The sequence below is a fragment of the Talpa occidentalis genome, unplaced genomic scaffold, assembly GCF_014898055.3.
Source record: "Talpa occidentalis isolate TD23 unplaced genomic scaffold, MPIMG_talOcc4v2.1 talOcc4.9, whole genome shotgun sequence".
NCBI lineage: Eukaryota > Metazoa > Chordata > Mammalia > Eulipotyphla > Talpidae > Talpa > Talpa occidentalis.
This window is the reverse complement of record NW_023605305.1, coordinates 59,759,602-59,775,806: the sequence shown is the minus strand read 5'-3', so window position 1 is coordinate 59,775,806 and position 16,205 is coordinate 59,759,602. Positions and strand designations below refer to the sequence as shown.

At 40.3% G+C, this 16,205-nt stretch overlaps 1 protein-coding gene across 1 annotated transcript in view; it reads left to right on the top strand.

The window, feature by feature from the left end:
• Positions 1-14,619, top strand: part of PATJ (PATJ crumbs cell polarity complex component) — a 274,406-nt gene extending 259,787 nt beyond the window's left edge. Inside the window, exons 43-45 of the mRNA XM_037500637.2 lie at positions 4,747-4,853; positions 7,892-8,015; positions 12,665-14,619. Of these exons, the coding sequence (XP_037356534.1) occupies positions 4,747-4,853; positions 7,892-8,015; positions 12,665-12,811 (378 nt within the window). The 3' untranslated portion in view covers positions 12,812-14,619. The remainder of the gene's footprint in view (positions 1-4,746; positions 4,854-7,891; positions 8,016-12,664) is intronic.
• The last annotated feature ends 1,586 nt before the right edge of the window (positions 14,620-16,205 follow it).

Here is a 16,205-nt window from a genome sequence, read left to right as displayed (position 1 = left end):
CCAGGAAGACCAATCCCTTCTGAGGCCAAGATGATGATATACATGCCTTGGGGCTGTAAAGTCATTCTAAGGGTTACAGATTTGTGCTGTCCTTGTCTTCCTTGCAAAAGATCAAGTTGTCAATTTAAATCCTTCCTATCTCCCATCCAGCCTCTTGGTTACCATCCTACAAAATAGGCAGGAGCCTGGAGAGCTCCACGGAGGCTATGTGGGTCCTAGTACTTATTATTATCAGTGATGGCAAGACCCTTTTTAGTTCACGATTAGAAGTGAACACAAGACCTTCAGGTTTTGGAGAAAGGTGAGTTTTTCAGTAAAATGGTGCTGCTGAAGTGTTTTGTTTTGTTTTTATATATTTTCTAGCTTGATGCAAAATTTTATTGTACCCAAACAAAAATATGATTTTCTTTTCCTAATTTATATGACTTGTTTCATGGACTCCAGAAAGTATATTCACCTTCTAAAAGTTAAAGGCATTCCTCCTAGAACATTCACCCTAAGTCCTCTTCTTGCAGTGCCCTGAGGTGGAAGAGGAGTTTCCCCACGTGTTGTCCAGCATGTGCCAGATGAGCTCCTGCGCTAGCTATAGCTGCTTGCTCAGTGATTTCCCCCCGCCTTGCTTCCCCACCCCATGTCTGGACCATGCTTAATCTTATTCAATGTAAGACAAATTACCTGGTTGTGAGAATCCAAGACAAGTGTATTCCCTCAAGACAGGCAGTTTGCTCTATGCCACATACAATTAGGAGTGTAGGATTTAGAGTGAAATGGCTTGGATTTGAATCCAGGCTTCACACTTATCACCTGACCTTGGGAAAGCTACTTAACCTCTCAGTTCCAGTTCCTCTGTCTACAATATGGGAATAACAATGCTACCTACCTCTTTAGGGACATGGAAGAGTGCTCAGCATAAAATTAGTGCTCAGTTTATAGTAGTCATGGTGTTTCTGGATGTTGAAGAAACAAGCAAGTGAAAACAGGAGAACGCTGCCATCAAGTCTTGGCATTGGAAGGTACTTTAGAAAATACAAGAGTTTGCTGACCTTCTTCAGTCCCATGGTGGATATCTGTTTCATGGTCAGCCGACAGTACATGGTCAAATTCCCACCAAGCATTGGAATCCTCTTCACCATATCCCAAATGGGTAAATTGTTGCACCTCTATTTAAATGCTTGTTTGGGGGATCTCAAGTCCTACCAAGCTATGCCATTCTGTTCTGGAACTGCCTGCTTCAACTTTTTTTTCCTCATTCAAAGGACCCAAAATCAGTAACCTTGTAACCTTCAAGGGTCTCACTCTTTTTGGTAAAAATTCACAAAACTGAGTCCCCTAATTCCTATTACTTAGGCAGGTTTTAAATTCACTCATTTGCTCATAAATACTCATTCAGCAATTGTTATGCTCACATGAACACTGAGAAGCTGTCCTCATCCTCATGAATGCCTCAGTTGGATGGGGAAGTCAATAATCACACAAATAGGTATCATCATAATATGTGAGAAATACTTTGAGAGTGTTATGGAAAGGAAAACAGGAGGAATTAATTTAAACACAGGTAGCCAAAGAAGGCTTATTTTATAAGAGAAGTGACTTTGAGATCACACCAGGTCTACTTTGGTGGGGGCAGGGAGGGTATTCCAGTCTGAGAACTGTGGAATGTAGAGTGTGGATTAGACTGGAGGCTAGAGGTGGGTCTTTGTGTGGATAGTTAGGAATTGTATTCTACTACTGAGAGACCACTCAATGGATTTAAGCAAGGGAGTGCCATTATCCATTTATATTCAAAAAGATAAATGACAATTGTCTGGGTGAGAGATTGGAAAGGGATGAGTGGCGATTCCTTATCCAAGGTTTTCCTTTTCTACACTTTCCACTGACTTGAAATCAGAAATCAACAGAGGTCACCGCAGAGTTGAGAAGTAGTAAACAGATTTAAGAATTGAATTCAGAGGACTTGGAGGGGAATTATAAATGGCAGGTGACAGCAAGAGATATCAGATTGATATTCAGAAAATAAGCAACTTTATAGGTCGCACTCTAACATCCTTGTCAGTCCTTGGACAGCAGACAAGTATTTCAGTGTTACACTTAGGGTTTCTAACTAGGCAGAGAAGGTGCAAGCTAATAAGATGAGGAAACCTAAAGGAAAGGTGAATTGAAGGGACTGAGTTGTTGGGTCAAGAGTTTGGATTTGGTTGTGTTAGCAAGCCTTTGAGATAATAAAATAAAATTAAGTTTGTGATTCAGTATAGCAGGCCAAGCTGGGAACTGTCAGCATATTGTTGACTCTGAAAGCTATAGGAATATATGTGGTGTCGCCTACCGGACCTGAATGTGCAAGTTCGAAGTGGACCCAGAACCAAGCCACGAGGGATGACTAGAATAGCAAAATGATGGAAACATGGGCCACAGCATCAGAAGGATGGCCAGAGATTGTTGTCATGGAAGTTTGGGCCAGGGGATGGGACAGAAGCTGGAAGGAAGTGGGTTTATGAAGATGGTGTAGGTAAAGAATAAGTGGGATTACAGAGGTCGCATACAAAGACAACTGCACGTTTGTGGAGGATAACCAAAAGAACTGGTAGTGTAAGTGGACGGGGGTATCTTTCATTATTCCTTGTCTCTTATCTCAGATATTTCCCCAGTTTGTTCATTTTTTATATGATGATATTTCCAGAAGATCTTATACATTGCACATGGCACTGTTTTCTCCCAGATTACAGTGTTTCATCCAAAATGTGTTCTAACCCAACTGGGCCAGCCTATTGTTTTTGTTGTTCTAAATGCACTATTGAAAGATGCAACTAAGTTTACAGGTTTGGGCAGCTGTGCCCTCTTTTGGCTTATCCTGAAACTGCAGTCAAGTCAAGCTAAGTGCCTTCACTCTGCACTTGCACACCAAATACTATGACCTAGGAGAACTGTGGGTCAGAAACAGAGTAGCCCAGGAGCACTTGAGAATAACTTGGAGAATAACATCTGGTAATAGGATGAGCAGACAAGGCAGGCTTTATGCTTCCCAGTTAACAGATGAGGTAGCGGAAACTCAAGTACAGCATGATTTAAGTGGTAGAAACTGAACTATGGAACTCTACCGCAGGTCCCAGTATGGACCGTCAGAGCTTATCCTATTTCTTTAAAACTTTGGAATATTTTCTTGCAGAATATAAATGCAAAGTCAGTGTCTAGATGTCATTATTTTGTTACACTTTTATTTATTGCCATCTAAAAGGAAAATCATAGGGAGTCAGGGTTATTCTTTCATTCACCAAATATTTTTGGAAGACTTTTCCTATATGCCAGGCACTGTCCATACATAATGGGGATACTGTAGTAAACAAAATAAGCTTCCTGGTGGTGGCAAGGAGGAGACATAAAGCAGGGAGGAAGGTATGAAATGATGGGCCAAGCTATGGGGGTGGAAATTTTGGTTAGAGCAGTCAGGGACGTGACTATAGAATGAAGACCTAAGGGACATAAAGGCACTATCCATGCAGATGCTGAAGGTAGAAGGCACAGCAATTGCAAAGTGGTGAGGTGAGAATATATCTGGCAGGTGAGAGGAACCTCGATGGGGCTGCATGGCTAGAACAGAGTGAACACAGAGGAGAATGTCAGGAGAAGGGCAGGTCTTCTACATGTGATTGTGTTGGTCACAGTAAGGACTCCTGCTTGTGATCCAAGGGAATCAGATTCCCTTTGGATGATTTTAAGCAGAGGAATAAAATAACCTGCTGTATTTTAACAGGGCTATTCTGGTTACTATGGGGTAAATGGGGTAGGGGTTGAAACAGGGAGGCCTGTGCAGAGGCTATTGTAAAAAATCCAGACAAGAAATGATTTTGGGGCCTCCCCTGGTGGCGCAGTGGTTGAGTGCTAGGCTGGGAAGCTGCCCGCAGCCTCTGCAGCACCAGTTCCATCCCTGGCCGCCAGCGACGGTCCCACAGGGTGCAAAGACCTCTCCTGTCTCGCCCACTGCTCCCCTCAGCAGTGTATTTCATCAGTCTGCCTGTTCTGTTCCCCACTCTGGCTCTGGTGAATTCTCTCATGCTCCTGCGCTTCTGACTATACCCAGTGCTTGTATAAATAAATAAATAAATAAATAAATAAATAAATAAATAAATCATTTAAAAAAATTTTTTAAAAATTATTTTGTAAAAGGACCAATAGAATTTTATGAGGATTGATGTGGGTTGTAAGGGAAGTAGTCAAGATGACTCCAAGGTATTTGCTGAAACTAGGAGGATAAAGTTGTAATTACCTGAGATAAAGAAGGCAATAGGAGCAAAGGTGGAGGGGGAAAAGGTGGGGGGGTCTTAGTGTTTGACATGTTGGGTTTGAGGTATCCACTAGACATCCCCCAGAGATGTCAAAGTTGATGATTGGATATGCCAGGTGGTCCTGGAGATACAGATTAAGAAATTATCACTACATAAGTAGATTTAAATTGTTGAGATAATTAAAGGAATACTCTAGATGGAAAGGATAAAAAGCTCAAGGACTGAACCCTGTGGCACTTTGATAAAGTTTTAGGAGATAAGAAGATATGGCCAGAAGGCAGAAAGGAAACTAGTAAAGATGGTGTCTTAGAAGCTAAGCAAAAAAAATAAGACAGAATAATCCATTGTATCAAATGGTGCCAAAAGGTTGAATTAAATGAAGACTAAGAACTGAGCATGGATAGAGCATGATTTTGCTAATTGTCTCTGACTCAGCATGGATTTTCTTGCTTTAATTTCTCCCCAGGTTGTAGCAGATACCAATATAAGTGCTATAGCAACTCAGCTTGAAAATATGTCCACAGGCTACCACCTTGGTTCACCCACTGCTGACCGCCCTCCAGAAGATACTGAGTGAGTATTCTAGTTGCACAGTGGCTCTTACATAAGGGGCAGGGCTCAGTGAGACCTTTTCAAGATTCTAGAGTACTCTGTAAAGGAGAGGAAGGAAAGAACACATTACCTACCCTGTTTCCTAGAGGATCTCCAAGAAGGCACCAGTGTTTCCTCATTTCTCCCCAAGTTTTGTTCCACGGCATGAGTCCTTAACAGGGCCTGCACACACTGCATCTGGTCACTCTAGCACAGTGCCTGCTCCTTCTTCAAGACAGCCCAGATTGACAGGATGCATCATGCTTGATATGCAAGGAACATGTGTCCTCAGTTTTCTAAGCTAAAAGCTTGTTCTGGGATTAAATTCTATTGTTACACTTTCTGATGTTCTCCATTAGCCAGTCATTGCAGTGAAAGTTGCTCCTTAAAGTGTTGTTTCTCAAATAGAATGTGCATAAGAATAGCTGAAGAGCATATTTGAAAGTGCTGTTTTCTCTGGCCCCATCCTCAGAGAATATGATAGGTCTGCATGGGATTCCCCACAGTGATTCTACTGCAGAGATTCTGCCACATTTTGAGAAGTGTTGCATAAAGCTACTCCCTCTCGTACCACCAGTGCCTGGTCACTAGTAGGTGCTCAATAAATTTTGTTAACTAATCTGAATGGTTGATTGGAAGCTCTGATGATCATAGCCACTGACAATTTTTTCTTACTAGGTCATTAAGTGAGATCTTTGAGTTTGTTTTTCTTGAGGAAAGAATATTAAACTAAGCTCATCGTATTTTTTCCCATCATGAAAGTAATAAACACAAGCCAAAAAGTCTAACATTTTCAAATTACAGCGGCCCTTTCCTTAAAAAAATAAATCAGGATCCTCAGGAAGAGGATTGTACCTTTAGCATCCTTTGATGAGCCTGTAGAGATACAGAGATGCCTTTGTCATCGTAGTTCATTTGCTGTGCTTCCACAGCTCCTGGAAAGTTGGGAGTGATTAGCATAAAGGAATTTTAAAATCACTTATAACCATGGTTAATGTTTGGAGATTGTTTTTCCTAGTCTTCTATAAAAAAGTATATTGAATAAGGTGAGTGGAGATGAACTCCGTTTGATGTTGCCAGTTGAGGAATAGGGCATCATTCCTCCCTCTCCCCCTGAGAAAAGGTCTCCTACTGTGAATTGGCAAAATTATGAAGGTCTCTGAGGATCTGGTGGCCGCTAGGGGCTTGCTGTCAAAGTGCCTGGACATCAAGATTCCCCTCTCAATAACCTTGGAAATGGGGTCTGTATTTGAAAAGGAAACATGAATCAAGTTCATGTGCAGCCAGTTTGCCATTGCTGAGATATAAGTAAAGCTAAAGTGGTGAAAGATAGAGCCTTATTCATGACACCGTTGCCTTTCAACCATCGTAGTTTTTTCAACAGATATTTATTGAGCACCTTCCTAAGGCCAGACCCTGCACAAGTGCTGGGTCCCAAGGATTCAAACTTAAGAAACATAGGTGAAGGCATTGCCACGGACCTCAGGGAATTATAAAAACAGACTCCTAAACTCATGATTATAAAAGAGTTGACAAGTCTAGAAAAGCTGAGTTCCATGAGAGGATTATGGAACCCATGAAAACAAGGAAGAGGAACACAACCCCGTTAGGGAGCTTCCTTACTCTTAGGTGTAAATGAATGACAATAAGCAGGAGTGGCATTCAAAACAGTTGCAAGTTTATGGCAGAGTCACTCAGCAATTTCTATGGCTACCTGTTGTAAACAACCCGTCAGGACATCAACAAGCAGCTGGTATTCATGTGAACCAGCTGAAAATCAACCCTACAGTAAGCGAGGTGAAATTGAGGAGGGAGAGAGGAAAGACTGTTCTAGTCATACAGAAGAGCACATTAGAGGTTGCTTATATCCTGGTTTTGCAAATTCTTTGAAACACATCCATGAGTTTCTGTCAGATGGCTGTGCCTCTCGGGCACGCATGCGGCCATCCAGCCAGTAATGCTGCCAGCGCTCAAAGGTGAACCCCCTGCAGACACGACACTGGGTCTGCTGTACCAGGGTTCCCCTGGTTTTTACCGTTTGGACAAAGATATTTGGAAGTAAAAACATTGGCATTAGCTACGTTTAGATTAAACTGCCTGAGCCCATGTAGGTAATTTAATTTTTAACCATGTGTTTCTGGGAGAAGACTTCCACACTGGACGAAGCTTTGAAAATCCAAATTGTACAATTGAAACAAATTCTCTTTACCTATGTGCTGCCCCTTGGTTTCTCTCCCTTCCCGGATTTCTGGATTTCAGTTCTCACGTACACGGTCATGATCCTGAGTTTGTGACAAGCACCATGCATAGTGCTGAAAAGACTGAGAAGACTAAGAGTTGAGTTCTGGTAGAGAGTCTGGCAGAGCAGAAAGGGGATTAAGTAGACACAGTACAGTACAGCAAGGATCATAATGGAAATGTGTGCCATATGCACAGGGAACACAGAAGGAGGTGGCTGACTCTCCCTAGAGAGTCGGGAAGACATCACCCTGCAGGGGTTTGGAAGGATGAGGTAGAAAGGTGGAGCAGGTATGGTGAGGACATGCAGGGAAAGGCAGCAGTTGGCTGGGCTATCAGGCAGCCGTCACCTACTGAACAGAAGTCCACCTGCTGGCTGGTGATCTAGCACCCCCAGGTGAGACCCACCTCTCTTTTCCATGCCAATTCTTCAAGGGTGGAAATAGAGTTTCATTGAGTTTTAAACAGTAAGTTTACAGATTAAAACTAAGCATGGAGAAGGGTGCTTTGACACTTTCAGAATCATGACTTTATTTTTAATTAGAACAGTGGATTTTATGAAAGAGAAACTTCTAAAACATCAAGAATATTGCTCATTCATTGGTATGATATGAGAAACTTCAAAATAAATGTCTTAATTGCTCTCTGAGAGTTGGATTTGATTAACTGAATTTCATAGTTTCGCAGTGTGAAAGTCTCTCTGAAATCTGTGTTCTTCCATTAAAATGCAATTCCCTCTTGATATCTATTCCTGAATTAAACAGCGTGCATTGTGTTTTCAGAACACCTCCACCTAAGATTATTACTTTGGAGAAAGGCTCTGAAGGATTGGGGTTTAGTATTGTAGGGGGTTTTGGAAGTCCCCATGGAGACCTGCCAATTTATGTCAAGACTATATTTGCAAAGGTATTTTTTTCCTTTTTTACTGTATTTTTTTTAACCTAGGTGAGATTTTTTTTTTTAAGTGCTTTGCTTTGCTTTACTTTGGGTATACCTGGATGTGTGCATGCGTGCCTGTTTCATTTGAATCTGTAGGAAATTTCCACACCAAGCTATCAAAGAAGAGTTCTTTTATGATACTAGAGTCACAAGAAGTCTAACTTTCTTTCAACTCAATTATAATAGAGGATAATGAAAGATTTTAAAGAGTATCTTCTTTTAACACAACAGTGTAAGGAGCAGCGCCGCACTCTTTGGAAGCTGTGGCATAGAGCATTGCACAAGCCTTGGGCCAGTGCAGCCTGATGACTGCCTAGTTGCTGCCCACCATGGAAACCTCAGGGCAAAGTTAGCTTAAGGTGTTTTCTCTCTTCCCTTGTTCTCCCAAGGGAAGAATCAGCCCCATAGACTAGACTAAGACCGGATACAAATATACTTTCAGGATTAGATATTCCAAATATATCCAATATATCTACTTTTTTTTTTTTTTTAAAGATTTATTTATTTATTTATTTATATAAGCACTGGGTACAGTCAGAAGCACGGGAGGGTGAGAGAATTCCCAGAGCCAGAGCAGGAAACAGAACAGACAGACTGACGAAGTACACTGCTGAGGGGAGCAGTGGGCGGCCGGAGAGGTCTGCCTGCCCTTTGGGACCCTCACCCGGCAACCGGGGATCGAACTGGCACTGCAGAGGCCGTGGGCAGCTTCGCAACCCAGAGCTCAACCACTGCGCCACCGGGGAGGCCCCAATATATCTACTTTTAAATACAAAGGATTTAATTCCTTCCAAATTATGAAGATCTCTGAAATGCACTTAATATTACTATTGCAACTTTAATCTTCATTGGTTTTTACCATAGTCATTTGTTAATTAATTGATCCAGTTGCCTCCTAGTGCTTAATTTCCCTAAGGAAATAGAGATCTTCAAAACAAGTAATATGATAGGTTTAACTCTCTTTAAAAAACTATGCTATACACTAAATGCATCTACACTTTGGCTTGTACATATCTTAACACCTGTTAATTAGGCCTAAACATTGACTGGACATAATCCTTAATTCATATGGCATTTGCCTTTGGAGCACATTAGGCAGAGGCAGGTCTCCCACCCATTTCCATCTTTCTAGCATGTGTATTGTGAAGGCATGTTATTCCCAAACACATATCTGCTGGTCAGGTGAGGGCAAAAGGAGAGGGGAAGGCAGATCAGAAACATTCTGGGTAACTGTCCTGCCCGGTCTAATCATGCCCCAGGTAAACAAACCACCTTTTCTTAAGGCAAGTTGTTGTGATTATCATGTTGGGAGGACGTTATTATACTTTGCTTTACAAAGAGGCTGCTATGTACATAAGGATAACGGAAAGGTTGTAAATTTGGCCCCACATTTTAGCAAGTCCAGCCAGCTGACCTTTGCCTTCATAAATTCCCTCCAGAATGCTTGTCACCACCAGCTCACTTCATAATTGTGGGAAGATCAGCTGCTTCCAGAGAGAGAACTGATTGACCCGAGACCCAGAGTTGTCCAGGCGCAATGCTCTGTCTACACCCTCACATGGACTGGTGGGACCAGAGCCAAGCACCTTTTGTTGTCAGGTCACCAGAACATAAAGCTGCAAGTGAAATGGCCATATGGTGCTTGTGGGGTTTTAAAAAGAAACCTGCACCAATCGCAGTGGACAAGGGTCATGAGAATAATGAATGCACGGCTGCTCACACAATATGCATTTCAAGGGTCCTCACTGAAAGTGCTCATTTAGGAAGCACCTGTGGAAGTAGTAAAAAAAATGCTGAGTATCCTTGGTATTTTTTTTTTCTTTAAGGAATGAACCATTTTTTTTAAATGAAGCAACCTAAAAATTTTCAGTCCTGAATGAAAAAAAAAGAAAAAGGAGCCTCCTTGGTGGTGCAGGGGGTTAAGTCTCAGCACTATCAAGCTGTCAGCAGCCTATCAAACTACAGCACTAGTTTGATCCCCAGCCAGGGAGAAACCCACATGGCACAACAGATCTCTCCTATCTCACCCTCTGCTCCCCTCAGCAGTGAATTTCTGTAGATCCTCCTGTTCTGCTCCCCGCTCTGTTTCTGGTGAATCCTCTCATTCCCCCCACACACACCCTGCACCTCTGGCCAACACCCCAGTTCTTATATGCATAAATAAATAAAAATAAATCTTTTTTAAAAAAAAAGAAAGAAAAAGGAAGAATTCAAAAGCCTTGCTAGTGGTCCACGTAGCTCAATAAAAGAATATGCCCATGTAGATTATTATTTTTTAGAGTATCCCAGATAATTTATTATAATCAGATTTAGTTTGATGACTTTTTCTCTCTCTTTGTTAGAGTAAGCCAATAAATAATTTTTAAGTTTTCTATAGAGAATCAATAAACCAAAAACTAGCAAAGGAGATTTCCTTTCCTTGATGGTGAAAAAAATGAAGTCTTTCTAAAACAAATCTTGACACTAAGCTAAACATTTCTCCCTTAAGAATGTTGAAGATCCAAGAACTATAAATGTATGTCTTCCATGGATTTAACTTTGAATATAAATTCTTAAAATCATTTGTCTTTCCAGGTTGCTGGATCTCAGATGTCCACAGAATGTGGATTTTTGTGCAACCTCTTTGGTGTCATAAAAGTTTTACTTTTGCTTAACTTAGACATTAATTTGTCCCATCAAGGTTTTATTCCCCCCTCCAGAAATAGGAAGCTTCCAGACACTTAGGGTGTGTCAAGTCTGCCAGACTTAGTCAGTCTACTGACAGGCTTTCGGGACCTTCTGTTTTCTTTCAGGTGTTTGGTTGGAAACCTCGGGGTCAAAGTCAAACCCTCCAGTAGCCAGATTCTACCATAAGCCAACAAGAGCTTGAACTAAAGTGTTCACCATCCCGGAAAACTTAGAGAGCAGTTGTCCAGAGCCTCTGAAATCTGAGAGCATGAGTTCTATCATCACTAGAATTTCGCTTTATTATACCGCCACATTATTCAGTAAATGCCATGTGCCATATACCTAATCCTTAAAACAGTGGAAGGTAGCTAGTAGATGCCAATTTCACAGCATCTGGGAAGACTATACCTGACAAGTCAGGACAAATAGCAAGTGGGTAGAACCATGTTTCCAAACTAGATGGAGGTCTATCTGTGAACCATTTATTTCTTCCTTCCCTTGATCATTCCACAGATGCCATATTGATAAAGTAGGAGAAGTAATACATCAGTAAGTAATGCTCAAGGAAGCCTGGCAATACCTGAAAACAGGTACAAGTACTAGAAAGAAAGATGAGAAATCATTTTCTGTATTAGCGAAAAATGAACTCTTGAAGCACTTCACATGCTTTTCAAAAAACTAATTATATGGATATTGGAAGTTTACTGAAGCCCTTAAATATTAGCATGTAAAATTTAATAAAACCAAGTTAGCCAAGTAATTCTGATTTTATCCCTTTGAATTACTTGTTTAATCCTATCTTTACTTTAGTACAGTTGATACATTCCTTTCTTAAAAAAATAAAAAGAATTTGAGTGAAATTGCAAGTCATTTAATTTTAGTATTCCCCACCCCAGTACAGACATGGTTTTGAATATTCTTTATTGCACTTTTATACAGAAATTCCACCCTTTCAAACCCCGAAGCTCTAGATAATTCAACCACCACCTCAGGGCCTCTGTGCTGCTGCTGGGGTACACAGAACTGTGGGTATTGGCCACTCTTAGGTCAGCTTCCGACTAGGTCAGTCAGGGGCAAGTGCCTGTAGGCATTACTTTCCCCAGTAATTTAGCATCATTTAGAGAACTCTTCTGGAACTAAATTTTCAAGGGATTTTCACAGTTACCCCAGTAGTCAGGGAAAGCCCCCTGTAAGCCACTTTCTAGGTCTTGTTCTTCCTTGCCTGCCCAGATATATTTTATGGCATTTTTAGATACTCAGTTTTAGAATTTTAAAAAACCTCATTTCATTTGCTTTGTGCCATTTTGAGGAGCCATGCATGACTGAGGATATGATAAAAGTAGTCATTTAGGGAGGAAAAAATTAGTCATTTAGAAACCTGATTAGATGACAAAGATGAAGCCGAAGCTTTTGAATATATTGCAGAATTTTAGAGATGCTCCTTTCTCTGTATTTATGTATAGAATAACTGTATTGAGATGTAAGTCACTTACTATACAAGTCACCCATTTAGAAGCTACCACTTATTTTTGACAAATCACCATCATCTGATAGCTTAATAATGTAGTGGGAGCCCTATAAATATTGGCAATAAGACTAACACCAGATTCAGTTCTGCCTTTGATCGCATAGTACCTATTCATGAATATAACATGATATGACATTCAGATTTCATTCAGTACTGAATATTGAAATAAGGTCTACTTGTTGTACATTTCTGCTAGTATGTTATTTAAACAATTCTTAATCAGTTGCTATTCAACAATTATTCAAATAACATATCCTTTTTTTTTAAAAGTGTCTTAATTTCAAACATCACCTAGAAATAACTTTAATTGGTAGTTTTAAAGTGACTCAGTATACATACCGGATGCAAGTTAGAGGTTTTAATATTATTTGAATAGAAATTGTGTCACCCTGGCTTAAATTGAAATGTTTCTTGTTTGTAGGGAGCAGCTGCAGACGACGGCCGACTGAAGCGAGGTGATCAGATTTTAGCTGTTAATGGCGAGACTCTGGAAGGTGTTACTCATGACCAAGCTGTGGCCATTCTAAAACGCCAGAGGGGGACTGTAATCCTAACTGTGCTGTCGTGAGGCCTGGGTCCTGATCACAAGATAGATATTATTGTAGAATATCAGTAGGAAGATGGAAGTTCTGAGTGAGGATGAAAAGCAACCTCAACTAAAATCCACCTTCATCCTTTGTACCCCACGGCCTCTGCTCAGGAGAGGTGACTGGAGTTTCATGTAAATTTTCCAACTCAGCTGCCACCTTCCTAATGTTTCCCTGCTTCTGTCACTCCCTAGTGAGGTTAATTACTAAAACTTGAATGAATCTTACATATTTTGCATTTACCATCGCTGCTTTTCAATTAGACATAACTGGTTTTGATTACCTTTGCTGAAACTGGAATTAGCAACTTCCCATTCCTTTTGCCCTTCTCTCCCCATCACTACTTATCCAGAGGCTTGCCCAGCAATCTCAGATCCTATCCAATGAACAGAAACAAATGCTAAGCAACTTGTCATTGCACTCATGATTTACTTATGCTAATTCTCTTCAAGTACACCCAAAAACATTAGCAGTGTAATTAACTTACCAGTGATCCCCATGATGAAATACCCAATTCTCCCTTGGGAAATTACTCTGCTCTCTTCTGTATGACGTATAGTCAAATAAGTCTCAAATTCATTTCTCTGGGTGGATCTTTATAAGTTAGTCATTGGTGACTATGATGAGTCAATTTGAAGACTGTAATCTAAAACTTCTGCAATGCTTTATTGTTTTCTTAGCTACATGAATGCAAATACCACTAAGCTAATGGACCTTATTCACAACAGGAACGATTAGCATCCGTGAATTCTAGCAATGCTAAATTATGTTCAAGTCTGGAAAGTTTCACTGGCATCACAGCGAGTGAGCGTCATTCTTACCCATTAGTCTTCAAACAAAAAGTGGAAAGTGCAAAGGTCAGCAAGTTTTGCCTCAAGTCAGAAAGGTCTTGGGTGGCCTTGACCTTGTACAGAGTACAGTGACAAATTTGATTATCCTTCCCCTTGACTCCATACCAGTCAGTCTAGCAACACAGACTTCAGGAATAATGCGTAGATGGGACAATATGCTGGGCCCAGGTCCCCAAGCAAATGACATGAGCCTAGAACCAGTGATGGGAACACTTGGCTAATGTTCCCCATGATCCGGGGAGCCTCCCTTGGGCTGCAGTTTTGCACAGTAACACAGCAGCTACTGCAGAAACTACTTCAAGACCTTTGCACTGGGTATTCTTATTCAGGGATTAGCAGGAAAAGGAGATCCTTATCAGTGAAATGTTACAAGTTCTCTAAATAAAATATGCCATGAAGAATGAGTACCAGGATTAGTAGTAGCAATAGTTTGGCATTACTTAACTAAAACACAATGCTGCAAATGGTTCACAAAAATCATCAAAATGTAATAGACTCTAACTTAAAATGTTATTTAATAAGTATAGGTTTTAATTCAGAATTATCTTTGAGTAGACGTAATCACAAAGTGCATTAACCCTTGTTGGAATATTTTGTGGCTATTCCAAAGTAAAGGGTGCCTAAATTTTCTGTTCAAACTGTCTTTCATGACTGGCATTAAGTTTTCTGAAATTAAACATGGCTTATGAAAATTTTAATATATCCAAGATAGGGAGTGTAGTTAGGATCTTGTCTGTCAGTACTTAAGAAGCTACCACGTTCAGAATGTTCTGTTCACTGTATCTGCAAGAACAACTCAGGCAGCCAAGAAGAAATGAAGCTCAAATAAAACTTGAAAATGCACCTTAAAATAATTATATATACTTTTGAAATGTGATTCTGCTTGATTTTGATGGACTGGCCATTAAATACACATTTTGAAATAATACATAGTTTTGGGGTTTCTTTACACATTATTCACTTAGGTCATGTTACTGAAAGCCCATTGATAATGAATTGTGATACATTGTACTTCATGCTGCAGCAAATTGACAAAACTAATGCATCTCATAAATGGGTTTATGTCTGTTTGCATGACTAATAATGAATAGTTGCCCTGCCGAGACATTTTGCATCAGAACTTACAAGCTAGGAGTACATAAAGATGGAAACTTGTAAGAGGAGTTCTTTTATAGCCTTACATATTGTGTTGGCCTCAACATTTGGACCATTTAAGTGTAGCAATAATATCACTCATTGAAGTTAACACGAGAGGGACGCAACCAGGAAAAATTGCTAAATGTATGTGTGTTTCCTAAGGAGCAAATGGAGTCTCATTATAAATGAAAAGGATTAATATCTGATCTGATTTTGCTTCCTCCTCCAACATTTTGTTTCCTAATAGGAAAAAAAAAACTTTCACAAGCTTATCCAGTGTCCTGTTTAAACTTGGAACCCACTAATAGCTGTTTCAAGTATTAATTGCCAACTGTGTGGTCAGTCCTTAGAATAGATGCTTTACAAAGAAGCCAGTCTAATAGTCTAGAGGGCAGGTCCTGGCATTACACTTCCTGAGGCTGAATCCTGACTTACTAGTCCTGACTTTCTAGACCCTTGCCAAGTTTTTTAATCAGCTGGGGAGTGGGATTGCCATCGAGTGCTATAGTGAGTAAAGTCAAAGCTGAGTCCTTAGTACTCTGCCTGGTTCACAGAAGCTCTGCATTATCATTAGCAATAAACTAATTATCCCATTTATAGATTTGGCCTGAAGCTAGGCATCGGTGCTGGTGACTCATGTCTTCAATAATGACCTAAAAAAAATATTTCTGAGGGTTATTAACTCTGAACTATTGCCCCAAATCAGGTAGCAAAGTGTGTGGCTGATAGCAATGATGTGGAGTGGAAGATCTAGAGCATGTACTGTGTCCAAGGCCCCAACTGAGCTGTAAGCAGGGTTATAATCAGCCATATCATAGAAATATGCTGGGGACAAAGACCTACCTGTTCAGGATTTCAGACTGTTATTTTATTACCCAGCATGCTCAGTCTCCTCCCATTTCACTCCCATCCACTGTCAAAGCCTCCTCCACCAGATGAGAACTTCTTCGAAAGCAGACTAGATCAGCTATAGCCCGGTCTTGCCTTGGAAGACAGTCACCTTGCCTTTTCTTACACGTTGGATTTCAAACCTTATAGACAACTAAAAATTTTTAGCCCCAGTTTCTCCCCCAACTTTATATTTTATATTTGCCTATTAAAGCCAACAGAATAGACTTTTCAAACACCAAATTTTTAACTTGGTTTTGTGTCAGCTTGGTGCAAATGTTAAGTTTTTGATAGGTTGACTTCAATCTTCTATATTAAAATACAGATTTTCTATATTTAAGTAAAGATGAAAAAAATGCACTGCCTTGCACCAAAATAAATTGAAGAATGTAAGAATAGTGCGTGTGTGTGTATGTGTCAAGGAATTTATTTAACCTTCACCTTCTAAGCATTTCAGTCACTTTTAGCAAATAAACTGCTTTGGTCTTGGCTCCCTAAG